This window comes from Schistocerca gregaria, chromosome 2 (assembly GCF_023897955.1).
Source record: "Schistocerca gregaria isolate iqSchGreg1 chromosome 2, iqSchGreg1.2, whole genome shotgun sequence".
Taxonomy (NCBI): Eukaryota; Metazoa; Arthropoda; class Insecta; order Orthoptera; family Acrididae; genus Schistocerca; species Schistocerca gregaria.
Genome location: NC_064921.1, coordinates 380,799,740 through 380,822,062, shown reverse-complemented (window position 1 = coordinate 380,822,062; position 22,323 = coordinate 380,799,740). Strand labels below are relative to the sequence as shown.

The following is a 22,323-nucleotide window of genomic DNA, read 5'->3' as shown; positions in this document are numbered from 1 at the left end:
AAACAGTATAGAAGGAAGAGTATATTATTAAATTTGTAGGTGATTTATGATTATATAGGATGCTAAATCTAGTACACAGAGATGCCACGTAAGCAGCAATGATGGCTCTAACACACCTGGGCAGTGAATCAAAATGAGCTTGGGTTGATATATGATTATGTCATTCCATGCTGCTTCAGCTTGATACGAGAATTTGTGTGTGCAAATGGTTGAATGTTTTCCCTCAGATGTTTATGGTGGTCGTCTGGTTAGAGTAGTCAACACCCTCTGTATCATAGTAGGTCAGGACAGTGCAGGGATCTTTTGTTCTTGCATTATCTTGTTGAAAGACCTCAAAGATAGCCACTGGTCTTTAAACATCAGAAATATTAATCCTGCATTCCGAGTTAATGGAAAGGCAAACTGGAGTTATTCATGTTGGCACTCCAAACCATAAAACCAGTTGCTGGTCCTGTCTGATGATGACAAATGTGGCAATGTGTGATTTTGTCCAGAGCCCACACACACACACACACACACACACACACACACACACACACCTATCATGATGATGTATGCAGAACTGGGATTTGTCTGAAAAGATGTCACAGAGCCAATCCTCTGTCTGGTGTGGCCACTGGGAACACTACTGTTGGCACACTTCTTTCTGCTGCCACATCAGTGGAAGCCATGACAATGGTGCCCATGCTGACAGTCTGAGATGATCCATACGTTGCTGCACTGTCCCTATAATGGGATCCTGACAGATGCAAGCAGCAATATCAGAGAACAATAAACTACAATCCCATTAGGCCACAGTCCTGCTGCTGTTACAATCACATATGTACTAGTAGATGTTTCTCCTTGCTACTCAAGGCATATCTTTATCTTCTCACAAACAGCCAACATTCAAATGTGATTTATAAATGAGAAACTGCTACATAAACTTTCCTTTTGTACAGAATATAGATGATGTTACTCCCACCTACTCTTAAGTGGTTGTGCTGAAATGCTGATTGTTTGGATATCCAAGCATGTATTACCATCATGCCAGATTGACATTTGTTGCATGTTTGGATTTTAATTTAATTTGAAGAATGCATATTGTCCAGAATGTGACACTGTAAAGCCAAATGATGTGCAAACAACTTTGACACCAGTTATGTGGCTGATGGCAACTGTATAATATTTCCTACCATTTGTGTCACTTCTCTGTGAGCATTACTAACCCAGGAAATACTAATTCCCAATGGTGATGATTTGTTCATCATATATACCTGAGTTATGGGGACCTTTTGGTTCTGTTACATAATGAAATGTTTTGTTATGCTATAGAAAGTGTTCTAGTGTTTTTGTCATTTGTCTTGAACTTGTGTTCATGAAGCATGCTTTTATGGTGTAAGTACACAGCAGACTGTTTGACTGTTTTATTTTTACAGGTCTTTACCTTGAAAATTTTATAGCAAAGGATTTATCAAATGTGACACTTACAATATTAGAGGGAGAAGTCTTTGTGAATGTCACCACGGAACGGAAAAACATATCAACAAGCCACTTCCTAACTCGGGGGCAAGCAATTCGGATTCCAGTTGGTGTTTTCCATAAAGTGCTTGTGGTATCTTCTACACCTGCTTGCTACATGTACACATATACGAATTACACAAAACAATTGCTTGAAGAAGCTGACCAATCAGAAAATGTAGAGATGCCAAACCCAAATAATGATTTCTTTTCAGACTTAAAATCCCAGATAAAAACTTTTTTGACAGCCTTAGGTATGATTTTTAATGCTATTCTGAGTTTACTGTTCTCTGTCCCAATGCCTAGACGTGTTAAAGTAGCATAAAATTTGTTGTGGACAAGATACATCTTTCAGTTTTTTCTAATATGTGACTACATTATTTTGGAATTGACTTATTTACAGAAAACTAGAAAAGTGCCAGAAAATTATTATTCAGGTACTAATTAGAAATAATGATAACTTCAGATATAAGTAAGAAAAAGAAAAATGCTTTACCCATAGAAATTATCGGAGATTCCATGTTAGTCAATAACTGTAGTGTACGTCTCATACTCTGCAGAATTCTCTAGTTTTCGCTTCAGAAAAAAAGTATGCCCTGTGTTAGCTATTTTTCATTCCCCAATTTTTGGTTCTATATTAATATAATTTCACACCTGTTTATCTTTTATGGTGTTTTCAGTTCGTTTCTGATCATCTTAGTTTATTTTCAATCTAAACTCATAAATAAGGATGTGGTAAACATTGTCTAGTTAGTATAGTAGGCACATGTGAGAAAATAAGTGGGAGATAGTGACATATAAATTACATATTTGATTTATCATTTCAGTGTCATCTGATGAAAATGGTAAAATCTGTAATGGAAGGGTGTAACAAAAATTAAGAAATGTAACTCTTATCCATCATACTGTAAAAATAGCAAGAAAATATCTGTGTTAATTCAGTATTGTAAGGTACAGTTCAGCTGGGCAGGTTGTGTTCCGTGCCTAAATAGCTCAGTCATAAAGTGTGTTGCCCATTAAAGACAAGGTTCCAGGTCTGAATCCCCATCTAACACACAGTTTCAGTCAGTATATCACACACACACACACACACACACACACACACACACAAGGTGTAATGGGTATAAGAGCAGATATTTCTATTGGTGATTGATATGGTGTTTTGAACAACATTACATCATCTTTTATGTCCCTTGTAGACCAATACTTATAGCTACTGTAAGTCATTTGATATTTTAGGTTTGTAAAACCTAAAAATTGGGTAGAAATTCCAAGTACCTGTGGCAAGAGCAAGCCATTATGCTTATTTTCCCCTTGGCAGAAGATCAGGTGTTGAAGTGCGGATGTGTGGAGGCCAAATAGTTAGTTAATATGGATAGGAGTAGTCCATTTAGTGATGCAGTTACAACTGTGAAGAAAACATCAGGTCACCAAATTTGTGATGTGTTTTTGGGAAAACTGTTTGATGCAGGGGAAAAACAACCAATACAATGATGTGTATACATATTAAAGTACCACGTATACAATATCTGCACCTATACCCATTACACACTGTATATAAATTTCACACTACAAATTATCACATGCATGTTTATGTGTGTAAAAATACATGTAAAGGGTGACTGAAAACTGCATGTTGGTGATGATTTCTAAAAGCAAAGAATATTTGTAACTGGACAGAGAACTTTGACAGTGGCCAAGCCACCAAATATGCTTGTCATAATAGTACTATGACCAAAGTCTAGATGTTTTCTACAGAAGTAAGCTACCCTAGTCATTTATACACTGTAACTTGGAATCCAAACTGTGAGGAACTCCTGGCAAACTACACTTGCAAAATAAGTGTGGCTACTGATGAAAGGCACACAAAAACTTCTTAGCATCAGAATTTCAACAAGAAACCTAATCTCTCTCCATGTGTTACATGAAAAATACTGTGTTGTCACAGTTCGGGACTATTTGGTGCTAACATCACTTTCAAAATTCAATTGTTTATCTCTTGTGTGTAGTTTAATACAAAGCAAAGAACGCTGAAACTAAAGCTCATCTTCCAGCTGATTGTCGTATTTTATATTTGAAGTGCAAACAGTACAAAGGGAGACTTTAAAAATGTGCAATTAATGACAAGCAAGGAACATGTCAGGTGTTTTCACTTATGGATATTCCTTTAATTCTGGTAACAGAAGTCTGGTATACTCTAATAGCACTTTGTGTAAATCATTTTGTGATTTGCTATTATTGTTCAGAAAGTGGTTGACAATACCCCACAACATGGGCGTGCTGGTTGGCATCCAAGAAGAATTTTGAGTATGAGTCTGAAGACAAAAAATGTGTAAGATATGTATCACAATAAATGTGAAGTATGGCATATAAGATGGGCTTTCAAACCAAATTTCAAATGTGTTTAATTTAATATCACATCGTGACACAAAGCGTAATTTTGTAGATTTACTATTGCCTTTGTATTAAATCTTAGGCACGCAGATGAAAAGAGGCACATCTTCAAAGGCATGTGCTGCTATTTTGCAGAGTCCACATTTGTATCATGTTGGAAGACTTTAGGTTATGAAGTTTTTTTTTTCCTTTTTTTTTTTCTCTCTCCACCTCAGCCCTCTGGGCTCTCACAAGCAGCATTTTACTGTCTCTCACCCCTACTCTACTATTCCTCCCCCTTCCTGCCCCAGCCTCCTCCTTGCCCCCACTACCCAGATTGCTTCCCCCGTAACATGCTGCCACTCACAATCTGGTCTCGGCAGCCAGAGACTGTGGTCGTGCATATGTGAGTGAGTGTGTGTGAGTGCTGTGTGTTGTCTAATTCTGATGAGAGTCTTTTTGGCCAAAAGCTTATTTGTTTGACTGTCTTTTTGTTGTGCACCTGTACAAATTGGCATCTCTGCTGTATGTTGAGTAGTAGTTGATCCTTTTCAAAATACCATCCTGGTTTTTCCTTTTTGTGTGTCTGGCAGCCCTGTTCTCATTGCTGTTTCCTCAGAAATTAACACATAAGCATTTCATTGTTTTTATTTTATATATTTCTAAGATATGCTATCAATTTGCATGTTCTGAATTTAAAATGTAAGCATGGTTAATGAAATTTCCACGTTGTTGCACTCAAAAGATATTTTGACTTACATTATTCAAAAACTGTGCATTAACCCTCTGTTACACAGTGTGAATATAATTTATTTCAGATCTCGGAGTCATTCAAACATTGATGTTTCTAAAGAAGTCAGGATTTTTTTATTTTGAAAGCTATTTAACTATGCATACATTTATATCTTTTTTCAGTTAAAAAAAAAACAAAGTTGATACAGATTGTCATGTGGCTAACATATTGCATTCACAGTTAAATGTTATATTGAGTACCCCAATATTAAAAATCATGGTAACTTGATTTAAGTTAATATGGTATGTAATACACAGTTAAATTGCACACCATCACAGTTAAATTATCATCCAAAACCAATCGATAGAAATTTTAATGTGCATCTGAAATTGTGTAATATATACTACACTGAGACCTCGTGCTGTTGCTGTGTGTCACCATGGTAAATATTACTATGCTTAATCTAAGTTTCATTTTAAGGATATGGAATCATTTTGTCACATACATGTGTAGCAATTTTTTACTTTCATAGCTGCATGTGGTTTTACTATGGACAAATGCCCATATCATGGAATCTGTCGTCTATCAAATTTTCATGTCATTCCTTTGGTGGTAATGACTGTTATCTATGACAGCTCAGCTCTGTATGTGAAGCCCAGCATTAAAATGAAGTGATGTGCCCCACATCCATGAGGCTCTCGTCAGTACAGATCCATGCAATGAAGAGTTCATATAATTTAATGAAAACTTCCTAGTTATGTGCCAAATGATGTTTATAAAGTCATACTGTGTATGTATTTTACTTTTACTTTTATAACTACTATTTTGTATTAGGTGATTATTACTTTGACAATGAGCTGCATTGTTTAAACATTGTAATTATGTTCCAGCTGTGTTATTAGCATATTGGTTCATACGTTTCATTGTTATTTCTATAAATACTATTTTTTGTAAATTATTTCTAATAATGGTATTTATATTCATAAATCTTTTTAACTATTTACACAAAAATATTATTTTTATTACTATATTTTTTCTGAAAATTTTAACTCTGGAATGTACTGTACTGTTGTGTCTTCAGAGTTATGGCATTACTGCAGAATATACACTTTTTTAATATAAATCACTTTGTAAGTTTGGTGCTGATTTTTGTGATTATACAGTACACAAAATATTTCTTTGTTCTTTAATCATCTGCCTCCACTGACTGTCATGATCACTTCTTAACAACATTTACTTATTTATCTGATGTGATAAGAAAACCAATGGTTTGGTATAATATTTGTGTGTTACATTAGGGTTTTTTGCCACACTACATCTGAATCTGCTTTTTATTTTTAATTAGAAATATTAAAGTTTAAATTTGGGTACAAGTGAGAATATGAGATTTCCAATGTCCTTGAAGAGATCTGTGCAAAATACTTTGTTGTCAGAAATACTTTGTTGTCAGCAGTACAGTACTCTTACCTATGCAGTTTGCCTGGTGTGAGGGGTTGTGCTAGGTGGAGTGAGAGAAGGGGAAAGGAAGTGGAAAGTGGGATGGAGTGTTCGGTAATGGTGGCTGACACCTTGAAGGGAGGCAGCAGGCAACAGATACACATTAGCCAACATGACCTTATTGTGCAGCTAAAAGCAGAGGAAACTACAGCGATGATTCCCCACCCAGAGATGAGGTGGTTTGCATGCCTCAACAATACAGGTAATGGTACTACAAGTGCTACCACAACTGAGGGATTTGTGGAGATGTGTGTTTCCTGAAGAGGGTCAGCATCCATTTCAGTAGTTGCAGGGGTAACAGTCTGGATGATTGACTGGCCTGGCCTTGTGACATTAGCCAACATGGCCTTATTGTGCAGCTGAAAGCAGGGGAAACTACAGCCATGATTCCCCACCCACACTCCAGGGTATGAATCTCTACTGTACAGCTTAATAGTGATGGCATCCTCTTGGGTAAAATATTCAGGCTCTAAAATAGTCTTCCATTCTCATCTCTGGGCAGGGACTACTCGGGACGGGGGAGGGGGAACACTGGCCTTCTACAGGCCAGAGTGAGAAATATTAGCTCTCGTAGTCAGGTCAGTAGGCTAGAGAACTTAGAAAGGACAGTGTATAGGCTGACATTAGATATAGTGAGAATTAGTGAACAGCATAGTGAATTCACTATCCTAACCAAAATAACCAAGGAAAGAGAAAGAGAATTAAAGTTCAGGGAGAAGAAATAAAAACTTTGAATTTTGTCAACAATATTGTAATTATGTCAAGAGACAGCAAAGGACTTGGAATAGTGATTGAATAGAATGAATGTTTTGAGAAGAGATTGTAAGATGAACATCAACAAAAATAAAACAAATACAATGGAATGTAGTCAATTTAAATCAGGCAGGGTCTAATGGTTTTGGCGACAAGAGAAGCAGTGCAAAGCTCGATTGCGAACCTCACACTTCTCTTACTACAGTTGACTTGCTTGAAATGTTTAGCCACCTCTTCTCTGGATATGCAGCTGCATCGATCTCCATAACTTCTTCTCCGAAGAAGTAATGCAGGTTACAGGAATCAAAAAATTACTATCTCTCTCACTTGAAATAACTCGGTACTCTCAAACTTTCAGTTCAGCCCAGGTATATTTTCAAGCGCAGGTATATATTCATTTTCAGAATTTTTATATATGCGTGTTCGAGGTGGCAGAAGGTCGAGTGGTTCCAGAATTTATGTGGAAATTCTCGAACCACTACATATCCCCCTCCTTAGATCAAACATGCAATATTTAATACATAATTAGCATGTACATTAATATCACATATGATAACACTTCATTTTTCAACAATACATCTTTTTCTATAAATAATCATAAATACTCTTGTTCTTATTGCTTCGTCATTACTTTGTTCCATTCTCCTACAATTATAAAATGTGAACCTTTCAATCAATTTGGAGTTAGCTCTTTCAATATCCAGAAATTGAGAGGACCCAAATTTTTGTTTTCTCTTTTTCCAATCGTAAATTCCAGGTGTCATGGACCCTTGAATATTCTGATTCTCTGTACTACCTCTTTAGTACATAATGGCCTCATTACTTATAGTAGTCTGTAGTCTGGAGGAACTCTGGGCAAAATAAAAGCATTCCTATTGACACCCAGAAAACATAATAATGCTAGTGAAATATAGAATTCAAATGTATCAGAATAATTCCTAGAAAATATGTGACTTCTTTCACAATACTGTCCTTTTCCCCTTGGATCAGCATCTATACATTACATGTGGGTTGACCCTATGAGTGCCCCTCCTCCTTCCATTTCAGTAGGTATGCCTCTTTAAATTCCTATTCTCCTATGGACAGGTCAATCCACTTCTTGGTGCCCTTGTCCACACAGTATAGGTCAGCCTTTCTCAGGTCTGCCTAACTGCCCTTTATATCCAATAAATGCTGGGTGCGCCCTCCTTATCCTTTATGAGTAGGCCTCTAGGTTCATTACACGAGTATACATCTTTATGTACAGTATAATTAAATATCCTCTGATTGCACTTGCTTTTTAATACTTCATTTAGTACCCTAGAGTCCTCCTCTACTTTTCAACTTTTAATCATGACTATATACTCTGTTCAATATATTGTACTCAAGCTATAAGAGTCTCACTATCATCCTACAATTCAAATTCATCAGAATATTTGTCAGACTGAATCCTCTTAACAATTATCACAAACCATTCGTCTCTGGCTTATGCTCTTCTTAATTACTCACACTTCCTACTTAGGTATACTCGATGTAAAATTAGCATAGTTCTTCTATACTTATGCACATAGGTAATATGAAATGATTATAGGCAGACACACATGTATGTGCTATGTAGAACTGTTACTGTAAATAATAATGTGTGCATCCTTTCCCAATGTACACATTCCTTTCCCCCTAAAACGCTTGATAGTTTTCGTCTTTCGATGTGTAAGATCATTGTTTGTGTAATCGTATTTTTTGTGTGTTTGCGTAAGTGTGTTTGTGTAGCCTGATTCTTCAGCATACTAATATAAAGTAAGTTGTAGGTTATTGGAAACCACGGAAAATGAGAAGGACTTCTGCGATAGAAGTAGTTGAATATGGAAAGTAGGTAGGTACTCAAACGAGAAGTAAGAAAGGAAAAAGTAGAAATGGTTGCTAAGATCGAAGAAGTGAAAGAAGATAGCCCCAAAGACAGGAAACCCTTCCCACCCAACTTCCCCAGGATCCCTACTTTACCGGTACTTGAGTGAGAAGCCGGAGTAGGCATGTTGTTAAACATCTCCTACAGAACGGACATTCTTATCTTCGCCTTTGAAGTCCTCAAAGAAAATCTTAGCAACCCCTATGGAATGGCAAATGGTGAAGATTCAGTCACACTTGTTTACGAGGGTTTTGAAAGGTGTGATGTGTATTCTGTGTTAGCCATGAGTTATTTTTAGTGTAAATCATGCTTCAATATATAATACCCACCCCATCCAAAACCAATACAAACCCTCCCATCTACATCACATTTCATAAAAGGTATAAAATGTTCTATACTAAATGGAAAATTTTACACTACAATAAAATAGTTGTTTAGTCATTAAGCTTATACTATAGTTTTATACACACATAAAAGATTATGTTCAGTTCATGCCTATATATCATTCTGTTTGAATAATACCATCATATTATGTTTTCCACTAATACTATATACTATTCATTGCATTTCATGTTTAGAGTTCACTGTTTATCCATGATTCTCTTAAGTCTATTACATTTTAGTCATATTTAGGTACTAACATTATAGGATAGTTTAAGAATTCAAGAATTGATTACAGAATAGTTTTTAAGATTTGAAGGGAATTTGGTGCAGGAAAAATAGTACAGAGGAAACACCGAAAACAACTAGGGGTCCAACAGTCATAACTCTGCCCGTTAACACAGAACGTTAACCCTGTCCTTGGGACAACAGATGTGACTCTGCCAGGATCCCATGGATCTGACATTTAACCTCACTCGATTACCTACAGACCAATACTTCTCGTTAAATTTTGTGTAAAGCCTCCCCTCAACAAAACAATTACCACTTTACTCGGTAACACAACATTAGGTAAAGTTATTCTATTTTCTACTCTATCATGGATAAGTTTGAATTCTTCGCATAAGTCATCTATAACATTGCTGTCATCATTAAGTTTGGAAAAAGCACTAGTCGACACATTTCCAGAGATTATCCTCTTACTATGTCTGAAGTTGCTAGTTTCTCTTTAACATTTTGTTCCATGTCATTTACTTGATTGCTGATGCCTGCAATTTGCAATTGGACCACAGGTATTTATTTATCCTGTTTGCCCAAGATCCTAATTTTTCACTAAATTCAGATTCTGAATTATTAAATTTGTCTTCAATATCAAATTCTAACTTCTTGGTTAAATCCTGGAATCGGTTACTCTGTGTCTGACTAAAGTCAGTGAACAGTTAGTCTACGTGAACGTTCAGAGAACTCGTTAATTCTTTTCCTAAATCTACTTTCAAATTTTCTACTTTATGGTTTAGAGTGTCAAATTCATTCCTTAGTAAACCTATATTTGTAGCTTGCTCATTTAGGACTTTATTTTGATTATTTAAACTAGAAAATACCACAGTTATTTCTTTTCTTAGGGTCTCATTTAGTTCCTTACTTAAAGAAGCCCCCTGGTTGTCTATTTCATTATTTACTTGAGTATTCACTGTGTCTAATTTAAGTCTTTGAGCATTTAGAGTTGTATTTAGTTCCTTTCTTAAAGAAGTACTTTGAACAGTAAATTCTTTACTTTGTGCATCTAATCTAGAATTTAATTGTAAACACTGAGCTTCTAAATTTTTACTTAAAGTAGTGATTTGGACGTTTTGAGCTTTGATTAAATTCACTACTTCAGACCAGTTCGACATTTCCCTACCCACTGTCATGGCCATGGCTGGTTCTGATATTTCCCCAGGTTTTTGAGTATTATCCCTTACTTTTAGGTTGAGCTATCATTAAAAAAATTCACCTCTGAGTATAATAACTATACTAATAGTCTGTTATTGAACAGTGTCCTTAACCTCACACTCAAATAATTGCCTTTTGCTCACCCTAGAGTTTTAGGCTGCATCAGTGAGCAGGTGTGGATCAGTGAGCAGGTGAGGAATCAGCACCGGTGAACAGCATGGGCACTAGCAGCGTCAAAGATTGGTTTCAGCTTCGGTGTTAGTTAACGGATTTGTAGTCAGCACTGGTGAGCAGCAGCTGGCGTCACTGGTGTCAGTTGCTGGTTACAGGGTCCATGCCCCCGTGATGTGTGTGAGGGCTGCATAAACTCCACACTGGATCTTCATTGTCGAATAGATCTCATTGTAACTCTTCTTAGTTTAAACTGTTGAGATTTTCCTTGCATTTTTTCTTGTATGGCATTTATTAATTTTCACCCCTTTTTACTGTTTATTCAGAATCCAACTCTGCGAAACAATTTTCCTGTCTTGTTACCATTAGTTGCTATGGCAACTCAGAATATCTTTTTACCTTGATTTCATTTAAAAATTCCTCTTCCTTCGAGTCCTGATCATGTCAGTCACGACGCTCTAACGTGACAGTTTGGGCGACAGAATTTGTAAAGTCAGAATGCCTTCCTTGTTGAATAAGTAGGTAATTCATGATGTATTTATACACCATAAAATTCTCTTCTTAGATATAAATGTCTCCATCTTGTTGTATTTCACTCATACTTTGAGCTTTAGAAACACTCTTAATTAACATTTACAAACAAGTTTGGTTTTAGAACCACTCAGAAATTCAAAAACAGGTCTTGCTTCTAGCAAGTCTAACACCAAGACTAAGTAAGAGTCTCTAGACACATCGTGTTTCAATGGTCTATAACAATTATAGTTTTTCGACCACCAAGGAATAGTACGTAGTTACTCCTTGTGCATCCTCCATATGGGTTCTATGGCGTGGGCAGCAAACACTTGTCAGCATCACTCATCTGACGCAACTCTTGTCTTCCCACAATAAACGTCCATCCTGCACACACAGACTTTTGTTCCACAGTAAATAGGCTCTCTTTCTCTCTCATACTTATCTTTAAAACATCATGTGTTCGAGGCGGCAGAAGGTCAAGTGGTTCCAGAATTTATGTGGAAATTCTCGAATCACTACAAGTGCTTAGGAAATTAGATTAGGAAGAGAGGCACTAAAAATTGGGCAGCAAAATAACAAATAATGGCTGAAGTAGAGAAGATGTAAAATGCAGCCTGCCTAGAGCAAGAAAAGCATTTCTGACTAAAAGGAATTTGTCAACATCTAATATAAATCAGGAAGTGTTTTCTGAAGCTATTCATATGGAGTGTAGCCTTCTATGGATGTGAAAGTAAACAATAAGCAATTATGACAAGAAAAGAATGAAAGCTTTTGCAATGTGGTGCTACAGAACAGTTCTGAAAATTAGATTGGTTGATCATGTAACTAATGAAAAGTTACTGGAAAGAACTGGAGAGAAAGGAGATTTGGTGCACAACGTGACTAAAAGTAGGTATTACCTGATAGAACATGTTCTGAGAACTCAAAGGATCACCAATTTAGTACTGGAGGCAAGTGTGGGAGGTAAAAATTGCCTGGGAGACCAAGAGATGACTGTGGTAATTAGGTTCAAAAGAACATAGGTTGCAGTAGATGAGGAGGGTTGCTCAGGACATAGTAGGTGGGAGGGCTGCATCAAAACGGTACTAAAGACCACAACAACCACTCCATAATCTTCGAAATTCATATTGCTGTCCATGCCACTGTCTGTTTTTGTAACATAAAAGTAGTGATAAATGAAGATGATGCCTAAGGTTATATGAGATTAGAGATGTGAGTGGTGTCTGTTCTGTCGAACATGGCTGAGAGAGCAAACACCTTTCATAATGAAACAACTGGGACATATGCATGAACAAGTGGGGTGAAAGGAAACAGGATGGGAAAGAGGTAGGAAAGAAATAATGAATTCCAACCACACAAGGCACTGCAACAGTGAGAGTTGAAAATTTGTGCAAGACCAGGACTGCGACAGAACAGACATCACTCATGTCTATAACTCTATGGACACAACCGCTGTATGATGAAAAATTTTCAGTGTGAATGCACAACCAATGCCGAACTCCTATGAGAATCAGAAATCTGCGAGTTGGGGATTAATGGGCAGGGGTGGTTGTCGTCTGGTGAGTGAGAAAGAGGGAATTTGGGCCTGACAAGAATCCTGATCTGGCACAAATTTTCAACTCTCACCATTGCATTGCCAAAATGCCCTGTGTGGCTATAAGTCATTATTTCCTTCCCATTCCTTTCATCCCAATTATTCATGTGTATGAGAAGAAGAAGGAGTGTATATTGCTTTACAAGGAATGGTTCTATTGAATGATGTGGTTTTCCCTTCCTCCAATCTTTGAAGTTACTTACCCAATCAGCTATAGGAGGACCTACAGATTAGCACTGATTTCAAACTAGGGCATAATTTGCACTTTTCACTAATAGTTGCCAGAGGTGAAAGAAGCGATATGTGACAGGAAGAACAACTGGGGTCCACTGGGTATTGAACACTATAAAACTTACAAATCCTTTGAAAGCGAAGGTTCTATACAAATGTGTAGAACTTCCCGGCACTTTAGGAAACAAAAAACAGCAAAAAAACGACGTGTATTGGAAATATTTTTGATGCTCAGCAACATTTACTCTGTAATGTAATTGGATAGATAAAAAACCTACTCACCAAGTGACGGCAGGAGACCACACATACATAAAGAAGGTTTTACGTAGTTCTCATCTCATCCAGTAAGTGTCCCCTGGCCTGACATTCTGGGTGACTTCTCTGAACTCTACCCCTTTTCCTAAACCTCTCCTGTCCTCTTCCTTCACCCCTCTTCCTTCCCCTTCAACCTTTCTGCCAGAGGAAGGAGCCACTGGCATCAAAAGTTTGTATACATGAAACCTGTTCTTATATGTGTATTCTTCTGCTACCGCTTAGTGAGTAGATTTTTTTCTATCCAATTACATTATATTGTCAAAAATTGATTATTTTCGTTGTTAAGACATGTACACTGTGTATGTTCTTATTATGAAAGTATATATACATATCCTCCAAATATAGCACATTAGTTTCTTAAGCAGTGAAATCTTGCTAGCGATGCACTTTTGTCAGCCTGCCATAGCACGTCATGTGATCTTGCCTGCCACTAACAACAGATATTCAGAACATTGGACAAGTGATATACTCAGGCCACAGCAAAATCACTGTTAAGTAGTGCAAACACACAAATAGGAAAACTAATAGATATATAGCACACTAACAAGCAAAGCTAAGCTTTGACATATAATATCAGTCGTTTTTTACATGTGTTACCCTTTAAGATGTAGGAAACACAAATGTACCAGTAAAATTTTAAATAATGACATAAGTGGCTAGTCTTCTGGGCCCGAAATTTTTCTAAGTAAGTAGTCTTCAAAATATTTGTTTTGTATGAGAGTCAAATGCTCTGTGATGTAAGAAATTCATCTCGCATTCTCACACATAACATAATTCATCTTGTGTAAAAGGAAATTTATTTCGAAAGTAATGCATCTTAAACCACCATTCGCATTGTTTTCCCATGACCTATTAGAAATAGGTTGACATGAACAATTACCAGAGAAAGCCAGAAAACAGGCAGTTTTGCTCATGTGCAGCTACGATGACATAGGAAGCCCATGTTTGGTGTTTGGTCTGCTCATATGCCTTTCCTCGCACTTCTGTTTGAAATTTCATGCTTAGTAGGCATCACGTGACCATATGCAGCACTGTAGAACATTGTTTGTAGAGGACATAAGGAGTTTTTGTACTTAGGGCAATTGTTTATGATATCCTACCCAAACAAGGAATATAAAACTAGACTCTACAACTCAAAGTACCCAAATATTTTGCTACATGATGGCCTTAACATAATTTTTTTTATTTGTACTCTGCAGTACTATTATCTAGCATTTCCAATCAAGTTTATATCCACACAGCACTGCAAAAACTAGTAAGATGGAATACAAATTTCTTGCAAAAATAAAAAAAAATGTTGGTATATGTCAGAACTAAGGACAATAACTTCTTCATGACATTTTCAAATGGTATAAAAAATTAATAAGGTTATCTGTGAGGCCAAGAAACTGTGTAACTGGCAGTTTATGTTCTATTCCAAGAGTATGGAGTTATGGTGATAAAACACAGTGTACTGCCAGTCTATAATTTACTGAAGAATGGTGTTCTGTAAATTTAAGACATAAACAACAGAAACTGAAATAACTTCAAGCCTAGAGAAGGTACCAGACAAGTGTTGAAACATGTCTTGTGATCGAAAAACATTTTGTTTCAACAGAGGTCACATTTGTAAAATTATGTTAAAGCCGTCAATATATTTGAAACAAAACATGTTATTGAATACTACTTAGCAAATTTGCCTGCTTAGTCATCTTCAAGTGAACATTTACTTATGTTGGTAAGTATATAGCATTAACAGATCGTACATTATGTCATAAAAGAAACATGACATCAGAATACTCCACAAGCTTTGGAATTTCATCAACCATACTGAAATACACAAATCAGCTTAAAGTGCACATTTGTATGCCCAGATTCACACTGATATAGGCACCTACCCGCTGTTAAGTGTATCAGTGTGGTTTTTGGGATACCAGTTTTTCTTGGAGTACCAGTCCTGTATTATCTCATGTTTGGATCTTTATTATGTCATTATGCCATACGGGCCAGAAGGTGAAAACATGCACTTGAAATTCAGTGAAGAGTTGAAACTAACCAACAGTGTGGAATGAAACACTTTGTTTCAAATAAATTGGTTGCCTTTGCAGAAAAGATTAATGGAAGTCAATCTTCTTAAGCAAACCAAATAAAAATAACTTAATTGTCCTGCAAGATGATTATTGCTTGTACACTTTTGACATCGTCAACATGGGGACAATCTGTAGTATTATGAACACAAAATAAATTTCTAAAATCATTTATTCATATAGATGATCGGCTTTGGGAATTCTCTGTTGTCATCTTTGGATCTATGTTGACATAATTATATAATCTTCTCCATCAGTATAGTAAGAGGTGCCTTACAATGTATGTCTATATTCTAAAATTGACATGCTGACTTCTAGTGTAGCCCACCTTACCAACATGGACATACACCAATGAGCCAAAACATTATGGCCATCTGTTTAGTAGTATGTTGTCCCACTTTTCAAACACTGTACAACAAAGATTCTGGATGCCATGGATTCCACAAGTACTTGACAGGATTCCAGAAGTGTGTGGCACCTGATGTTTATGCACTAGTCAACCATTTCCTGCTAATTACTGGAAGGTGATTTACTGGCATGCGGCTGGTGCCCTATATATGTTCCAATGGGTACAAAACAGGCACATTTGCTGGCCAAGTCAACAATGTGAGTTCATCATAATACCCCTCAAACCACTGTCGCATATTTCTGGTATCACAACATGGACTGGTATCCTGTTGGTAGATGTCATTGCTGTAGGGGGAGACTTTAAGCATGAAGCGATGCAGGTAGCCTGCAGTAATGTTCACATAGTTTATTGCTGTCATGATGCCTTTGATTATCATCACAGATCCCAACTCAGTGTACCCCAGAGCATAATTCTGCCCTCACCAGCCTACATCTGTGATCCAATGCATGTTTTATTTAGCCATTCACCTGAATGACAGTGTAAGGACCCAACCATCAACCTGGTGTAACAAGAAATGTGATTCATTCAACGGGCAAAATGTTATTATTGCTCCACAGTCAAAACTGGTTGATTTTGTGCCCACTGAAATTATAATTGATGATGTCGTTGGGTCAACATAGGAACATGTAGGGATCATATGATGTGGAACTCCATGCTCCACAATGGCCTTTGAACGGTGCACTCCGAAATGTCTGTGCCTGCACCAGCATTGTACTCTGTCCTCAGATCTGCCACAGATCACTGCCTAATCTGGATTATACAGCAGGGGATCCTCTGACCTCTGCATTTTGGCGGACAGGGTGGGTAGTGATCTGCGGTTGTTTGCTGATGATGCCTTGGTATATGGTAAGGTGTTGAAGTTGAGTGATAGTAGGGAGAAACAAGATAACTTAGACCTAATTTCCACTTGGTGTGATGAATGGCAGCTATCCCTAAATGTGAGAACTGTGGTTGGGAAGTTGAATGGTCAACTGCAGTTTATTGGGAATTAGGAAAGAGTGGTTCACCTGTAAAGGAGATCGCAAATGGGATGCTGGTACAGCCTGTTCTTGAGAACTGCTTGAGTGTTTGGGATCCGTACCAAGTCAGATTTAAGGAAGATAGTGAAGCAATTCAGAGGCAGGCTGCTATATTTGTTACTGGCAGGTTCAAACAACATGTAATTTCTCACGGAGATGCTTCAGGAACTCAAATGGGAATCCCTGGAGGGAAGGCAATGTTCTTTTGGAGAAATACTATTGAGAAACTTTAGAGAGCTGGCATTTTAAGCTGACTGCAGAATGATTCTAATGCCACGAATAATATTGCAATATTGCACATAAGGACCACGAACATAAGATACAAGAGATTAGGGCTTGTACAGAGGCATGTAGACAGTTGTTTTACCCTCACTCTATTTGCAAGTTGAACAGGAAAGGAAATGATAAGTAGCTGTACAGGGAAACCTCGATCATGCACTATATGGTGGCTTGCAGAATATTTATGTAGATGCAGATGTTTTGTGGTGGGGCATGGTCATCCAAAATCATGTGGCCTACTTGTTATTCCAGCATCCTTCAACCACTTTCCCTAGGTGCTCACATCAGCAGTATGCCAACAGGCAATCAGCTTTGCCGCTTCAGAGATTCTTGTTCCCAGCTACCATACCACAACAATGTGGCCTTCATCAAAACTGCTTATATAATTGGATTTTGAGATATCTTCACTATAATTACTACCCATTCATTTGCCTTCCACTTACACTCTTTCCATGCTGCGTCACGTGCACACAACACCACCAGGAGGCATTCAGTCTCGCAGTGGGCAGTGGTCATAGCGCTTTGGCTCATCAATGTGCACTGTACAGCACCACTTATGATGTAAACATAGATCCAAAGATGACAACAGAGAATTGCTGAAACTGGTTATCTATATGAATAAATTGTTTTAGTGGCCGTAAATGATTTTAGTGGCCTTGGTAGTTGAGAATGTATTCTATGTTCACAGATTAATGCCTGATTGCCAGTAAAATGGAAATCAAATCAAATCAGAGAACTGAAACTATGCGAATGTACTGTAATTCACCTGATAGCTCCCAGCCACAGAAATCCCTTTTATTTTAATTCGACATGAGAGCTGTAAACAAAGAGAAAACACAAAAATCATGAAATGTAAACACACATCATATGAAGACTAGCCGCAACTACAACTCATAACCACTCTGTGAATGTGTGAATCTTGCTGTTTGGGTGTATTAGAACAAGTTTACCCGCTAACATCTGGCTGCTTGTTGCTACTGCTTACAGAGCTAACGCCACATTTCAAGTAGCCTGAAGTGGGGGAAGGCACTGCTCATATGTAACTCTACATGCGCGTGGCTCCACTGGTAATGGATCAAATGAAATTACTGTAAACAGTTGTGATGTCATCTGCTCATTGAAAGCAGTTGGTTATTATGAAGTATTGCATAGTTTTTGTGCTAAAACCTTTGACACACTTTGTTGTCAGTAAAGGCTTGTGTGTGCTTTTTTTTTTTCAATGCTACATTTTCTTTGCAGTTTAAGTTGCAATTTGGTGTTTTTCTTTTGTTTGTGTTTTATTGCTGCAGCATTATTCTGTAGTAGTGGGCTAAAGCAGAATTGTTAGAGTATCAGTTCTTATTAGTCAGAATTACAAAAAATATAACTGTAAACTAAAACAATGAAAAATTCCTGGAATTTCAGAAAAATTCTTGGGTTTTTCCTGGTTTTCTCCCAGGTGAAATTATTTCTTATTTTTTCCTGTTTCCTGGAGAGTAGACACCCTGGAGAGAGAGAAAGAGAGAGAGAGAGAACAGATTGAAGATTTACATGGAACCAACAACAGAATTTATATTACTCATTCTTCTAGATATACCAAAAGCATTAAGCACTATTTTCACATAATACAGCCAATGCTAATCATTTACATGCCTAAATCAGTACTGATAAAGATTGCTCTCAGTTCACAGAGCGAAAATTTTCATGTGATCAATAGGAACATTCTTGACAGTATAATTCAAAATATGAATGATAAGCTTCTAATAAGAATGAACAAGAAAGCAAGTCACCATCTACGATACTTTGTAGACCACATTTAAAGTGCCATGCAGGGGTTTTAGCAAACCATCTTCACAATAATTCTGTATTACTCCACCCCTGAATGGTGCAAGGAAAAAACAAACACCTGTAGCTTTCTGTGGGAGTTCTGATTTGTTTTATTTCATTATAATGATCATTTCTCCCATTGTAGGTCACTAGAAACTGAGAACACTTTAAGTGGAATCAATTTATACAGTTCTTATGGTAAGAAGAATTCCACACTAGGAATCCAGAAATTATTCTCTTCTTTCATAGCTTCTTTTTAAGGGGGCTTCTCATATTTAAAAAAAATAAAATAAAGGCTTTCTACAAACATAAATCTTTTCCCTCTCCTTGACAGTGTTCTCAAAACACACTTTATATGATAATTTTGATGAAATAAGCAGTGTCTGTGAATGATGTGAAGTGGTAAAAAGCAAATGCAGATGCTCAGCTACCAACCATAAGATAATCTCATAATTCATTCACTTTTTAAACTATGGTCACTGAATGGACAGATATTTCAAGGAGAAAGTAAAGTTAACAGTGGCCAAAGTCAAATAAGTTATCAGAAATATTTCTTTCCTATCAAATGTTATTAGGAACTAGTTCGTTTTACTGAAGAAAAGTGTAGTCACATTTCTGCTCTGCAAATGAAAAAGGGAGTATTTAGCACACACAATTAAAATAATTTTTACATGCAATTTTATGATCATTGCCACAATTTAAAAAATGCATAGTAATTCTGAATGTATCTTGCACCTGTACATATACTTTACAATATACAGTTATGAACAGAATATCAGCACCTTTAAATGATATCGAAAATTGCGGATAAGGAATAGAAAGGTGATATTATTACCTCTTCACCTATGAATGTACACACTTTGATATAAAATCTGGCCAGCTGCCACCATTGCAGAGTTTAAGTCCACACTGATTGTGACATGGAGCAAATAACGTGGCCATGTTGTAGGGATATCTGCACAATCTGGCAATGCTGTAGGCTGCAGCAGTTACTGGATAAGTTTTGTCTTCTGTTAGAGTGTCTGTGCAACAATTACACCCATGGTTTAGCAGTAAACTGCATAATCTGAATGCAATGTCTCATGAACGAATGGCTCAGAGCCGAAACTTTTATAATGACTTTTGTCCAAATGCTGAAGTCCAGAGTGTAATATAGCACATTCTGGCACATTGATAATAACAGTTCCATCCAATAACATATTTGGGGGTAGGTTTCTAGGAAAACTATCTTGAATGCTGTGTACATCTGACTTCTCCTGGACCCATTTGCGGGCACCTGGTAGTGGCTGCCATGGTAGAACTGCTCTCCCTCACCCTGTGGTGAATGCATCAGCTATCACTTGTTTCTTTTGAGAGTATTTACTGTTGTAGTCTTGTTGAGTGATGCTCCACAAAAAATTTCTCTGATTTGTATTTCATGCTTAATAACAATGGAGGCAGATGGCCCATTTTTATGTGATGAGTAATGTATTACATTATAATGCAAGATATGAGTATGGCTCAAAATTAATTGTATAATTTGTGATCCAATCAGAATACCTCACTACACTGCTTTACACTTGTTTCTTTTCTTTTTATAAGTGAGTCTTCATACAATTTTTCGTCTGGAACTTCTATTTTTTCCATCAAGCCACAGTTAGTAACTATGGTGTAAGGAGTTTTTACGGTCATTGCTTGATTTCACATTGTAAATATATATGATTAACTGTGTGAATACTTTGCAGTAGATGCTCTATAGCAATGCAGGCACACTGCACATTTTGAGGTCTGCATATAGATTCATGGAGAACTTAATGCCTATCAAAAGTGATATTTAAAGTACCGAGTTACATTTAAACAAACAAATTTTTGATATTTTCAAGCTGCCCAGAGTGGAAGTAAGTTGCTAATGTCAGTGTCAGCAAATGTTTACAAGGGTGCCTAATTCCTGTTATGCAGATTTAGAGCAGAGGAACTGCATTCAGTTCCTAACAATTTCCCTAATGTATGGACCCTAAGTGATGAACAAAACTCAAATGAAAGGTGAGTTGAAGTTCTTCAGAAATGTTTGTGTAGTGAAGAAGCTTGGTAGTCACAAATCAGTCCCCTGTGACTATTAGCACAGCTTACTGAGTCAAGCTTGTAGGAAGACGTAATATGTAATGGTTTTCTTCGAAATTTGTTAAATAATTTCTTCAAACAATTTGCAGCTCCTGTAAATAATAAGGAAAATAATAACCTAGACTCCACTGGTTTGCATCATGGTTAGGAGTGGGAACTCTCACCATCCTTGCATCACAAGACATGTGTAGAACCAATGAGCTTACAAAGCACTGCTGGTTTCTTCTCATCACAATACTGGTTGCTGAGCCTCGTAATGCAAGATTAAAAATAAGAACAGTTGTTAATTTGTATGGCATTCCTCACATACAAAAATTAAATTTTCTGTCTCAGTGTCTCATCATGTGTGTGGATTACATAGCATGTCATCAAAGTGGAAAGGGAATGCCAAATGAGTTTAGCAGAACAACTCAGAACTACACATGAAAATAAGTGCACTGTCACAGGTTTGCCAATTATTTGCAACAATGTTACAAAGTCTTAGCTGTGCTAGGGGCACCTATGCTAATGGAATGCTTCTCATGCTCATTTTATACAAGCTCTCAGAGCGGAGGTGTGAACGCATTTCATTTTTATGCAACATTATTTCCTGATATTTATTAATATTGCCTTCCAGGCTTTCTACCAGTTGTGCAAGTAAGAAATGTGGATTTTGGACAACAGATGTGACTCCAATTCAGTTTGTGCTATAAATATTTGACACTGTGCCATTTTGTTGTGTCATCAACAAGCGTCAGACATGTATGAGTGATAAACAGGAAAAGTGTGTGTTGTGTTTAGTTTTTCAATATATTGAAATTTATACCCAACAAAAAGCATTCCCTGACAGCATTAACTGTTTGTTTTCATTTGAAGAAAACTGCTGCAGAATCATACCAATTACTTCGAGAAGCTTCTGGTGAACATGCTTCATTCCAAGATATGTGTGAACCATGTTTTCAGCATTTCAAAAGTGAAGACTTCAACGTTGCAGACAAGGAACGTGGAAAACACCAAAAAATATGAAGATGTGGAATCAGAAACAGTGTTGAACAAAAAACAACTTGCCGAGCAAAATTAACAAGCTGTTTCCAATCGACTACAAGAGATGGGAAAGATTCAGGAGACCAGTAGATGGGTACCACATGAGTTGAATGACAGACAAATGGAAAAGTACAAAAATACATGTGACGTTATGCTCACTTAGTACAAAAGGAAGTCATTTTTGCATTGTATAGTTATAGAGGATGACAAGCGTTTTTTTTTTTTTTTTTTTTTTTTTTTTTTT

General features: G+C 36.9%; 1 protein-coding gene across 3 annotated transcripts in view; it reads left to right on the top strand.

Annotated features, from left to right (window-relative positions):
- Positions 1-5,721, top strand: part of LOC126320553 (vitamin K-dependent gamma-carboxylase) — an 80,321-nt gene extending 74,600 nt beyond the window's left edge. For all 3 annotated transcript variants that reach the window (XM_049994012.1, XM_049994020.1, XM_049994027.1), the window contains one exon: positions 1,419-5,721. In XM_049994012.1, the coding sequence (XP_049849969.1) occupies positions 1,419-1,825 (407 nt within the window). In that variant the 3' untranslated portion in view covers positions 1,826-5,721. The remainder of the gene's footprint in view (positions 1-1,418) is intronic.
- Positions 5,722-22,323: the final 16,602 nt, after the last annotated feature.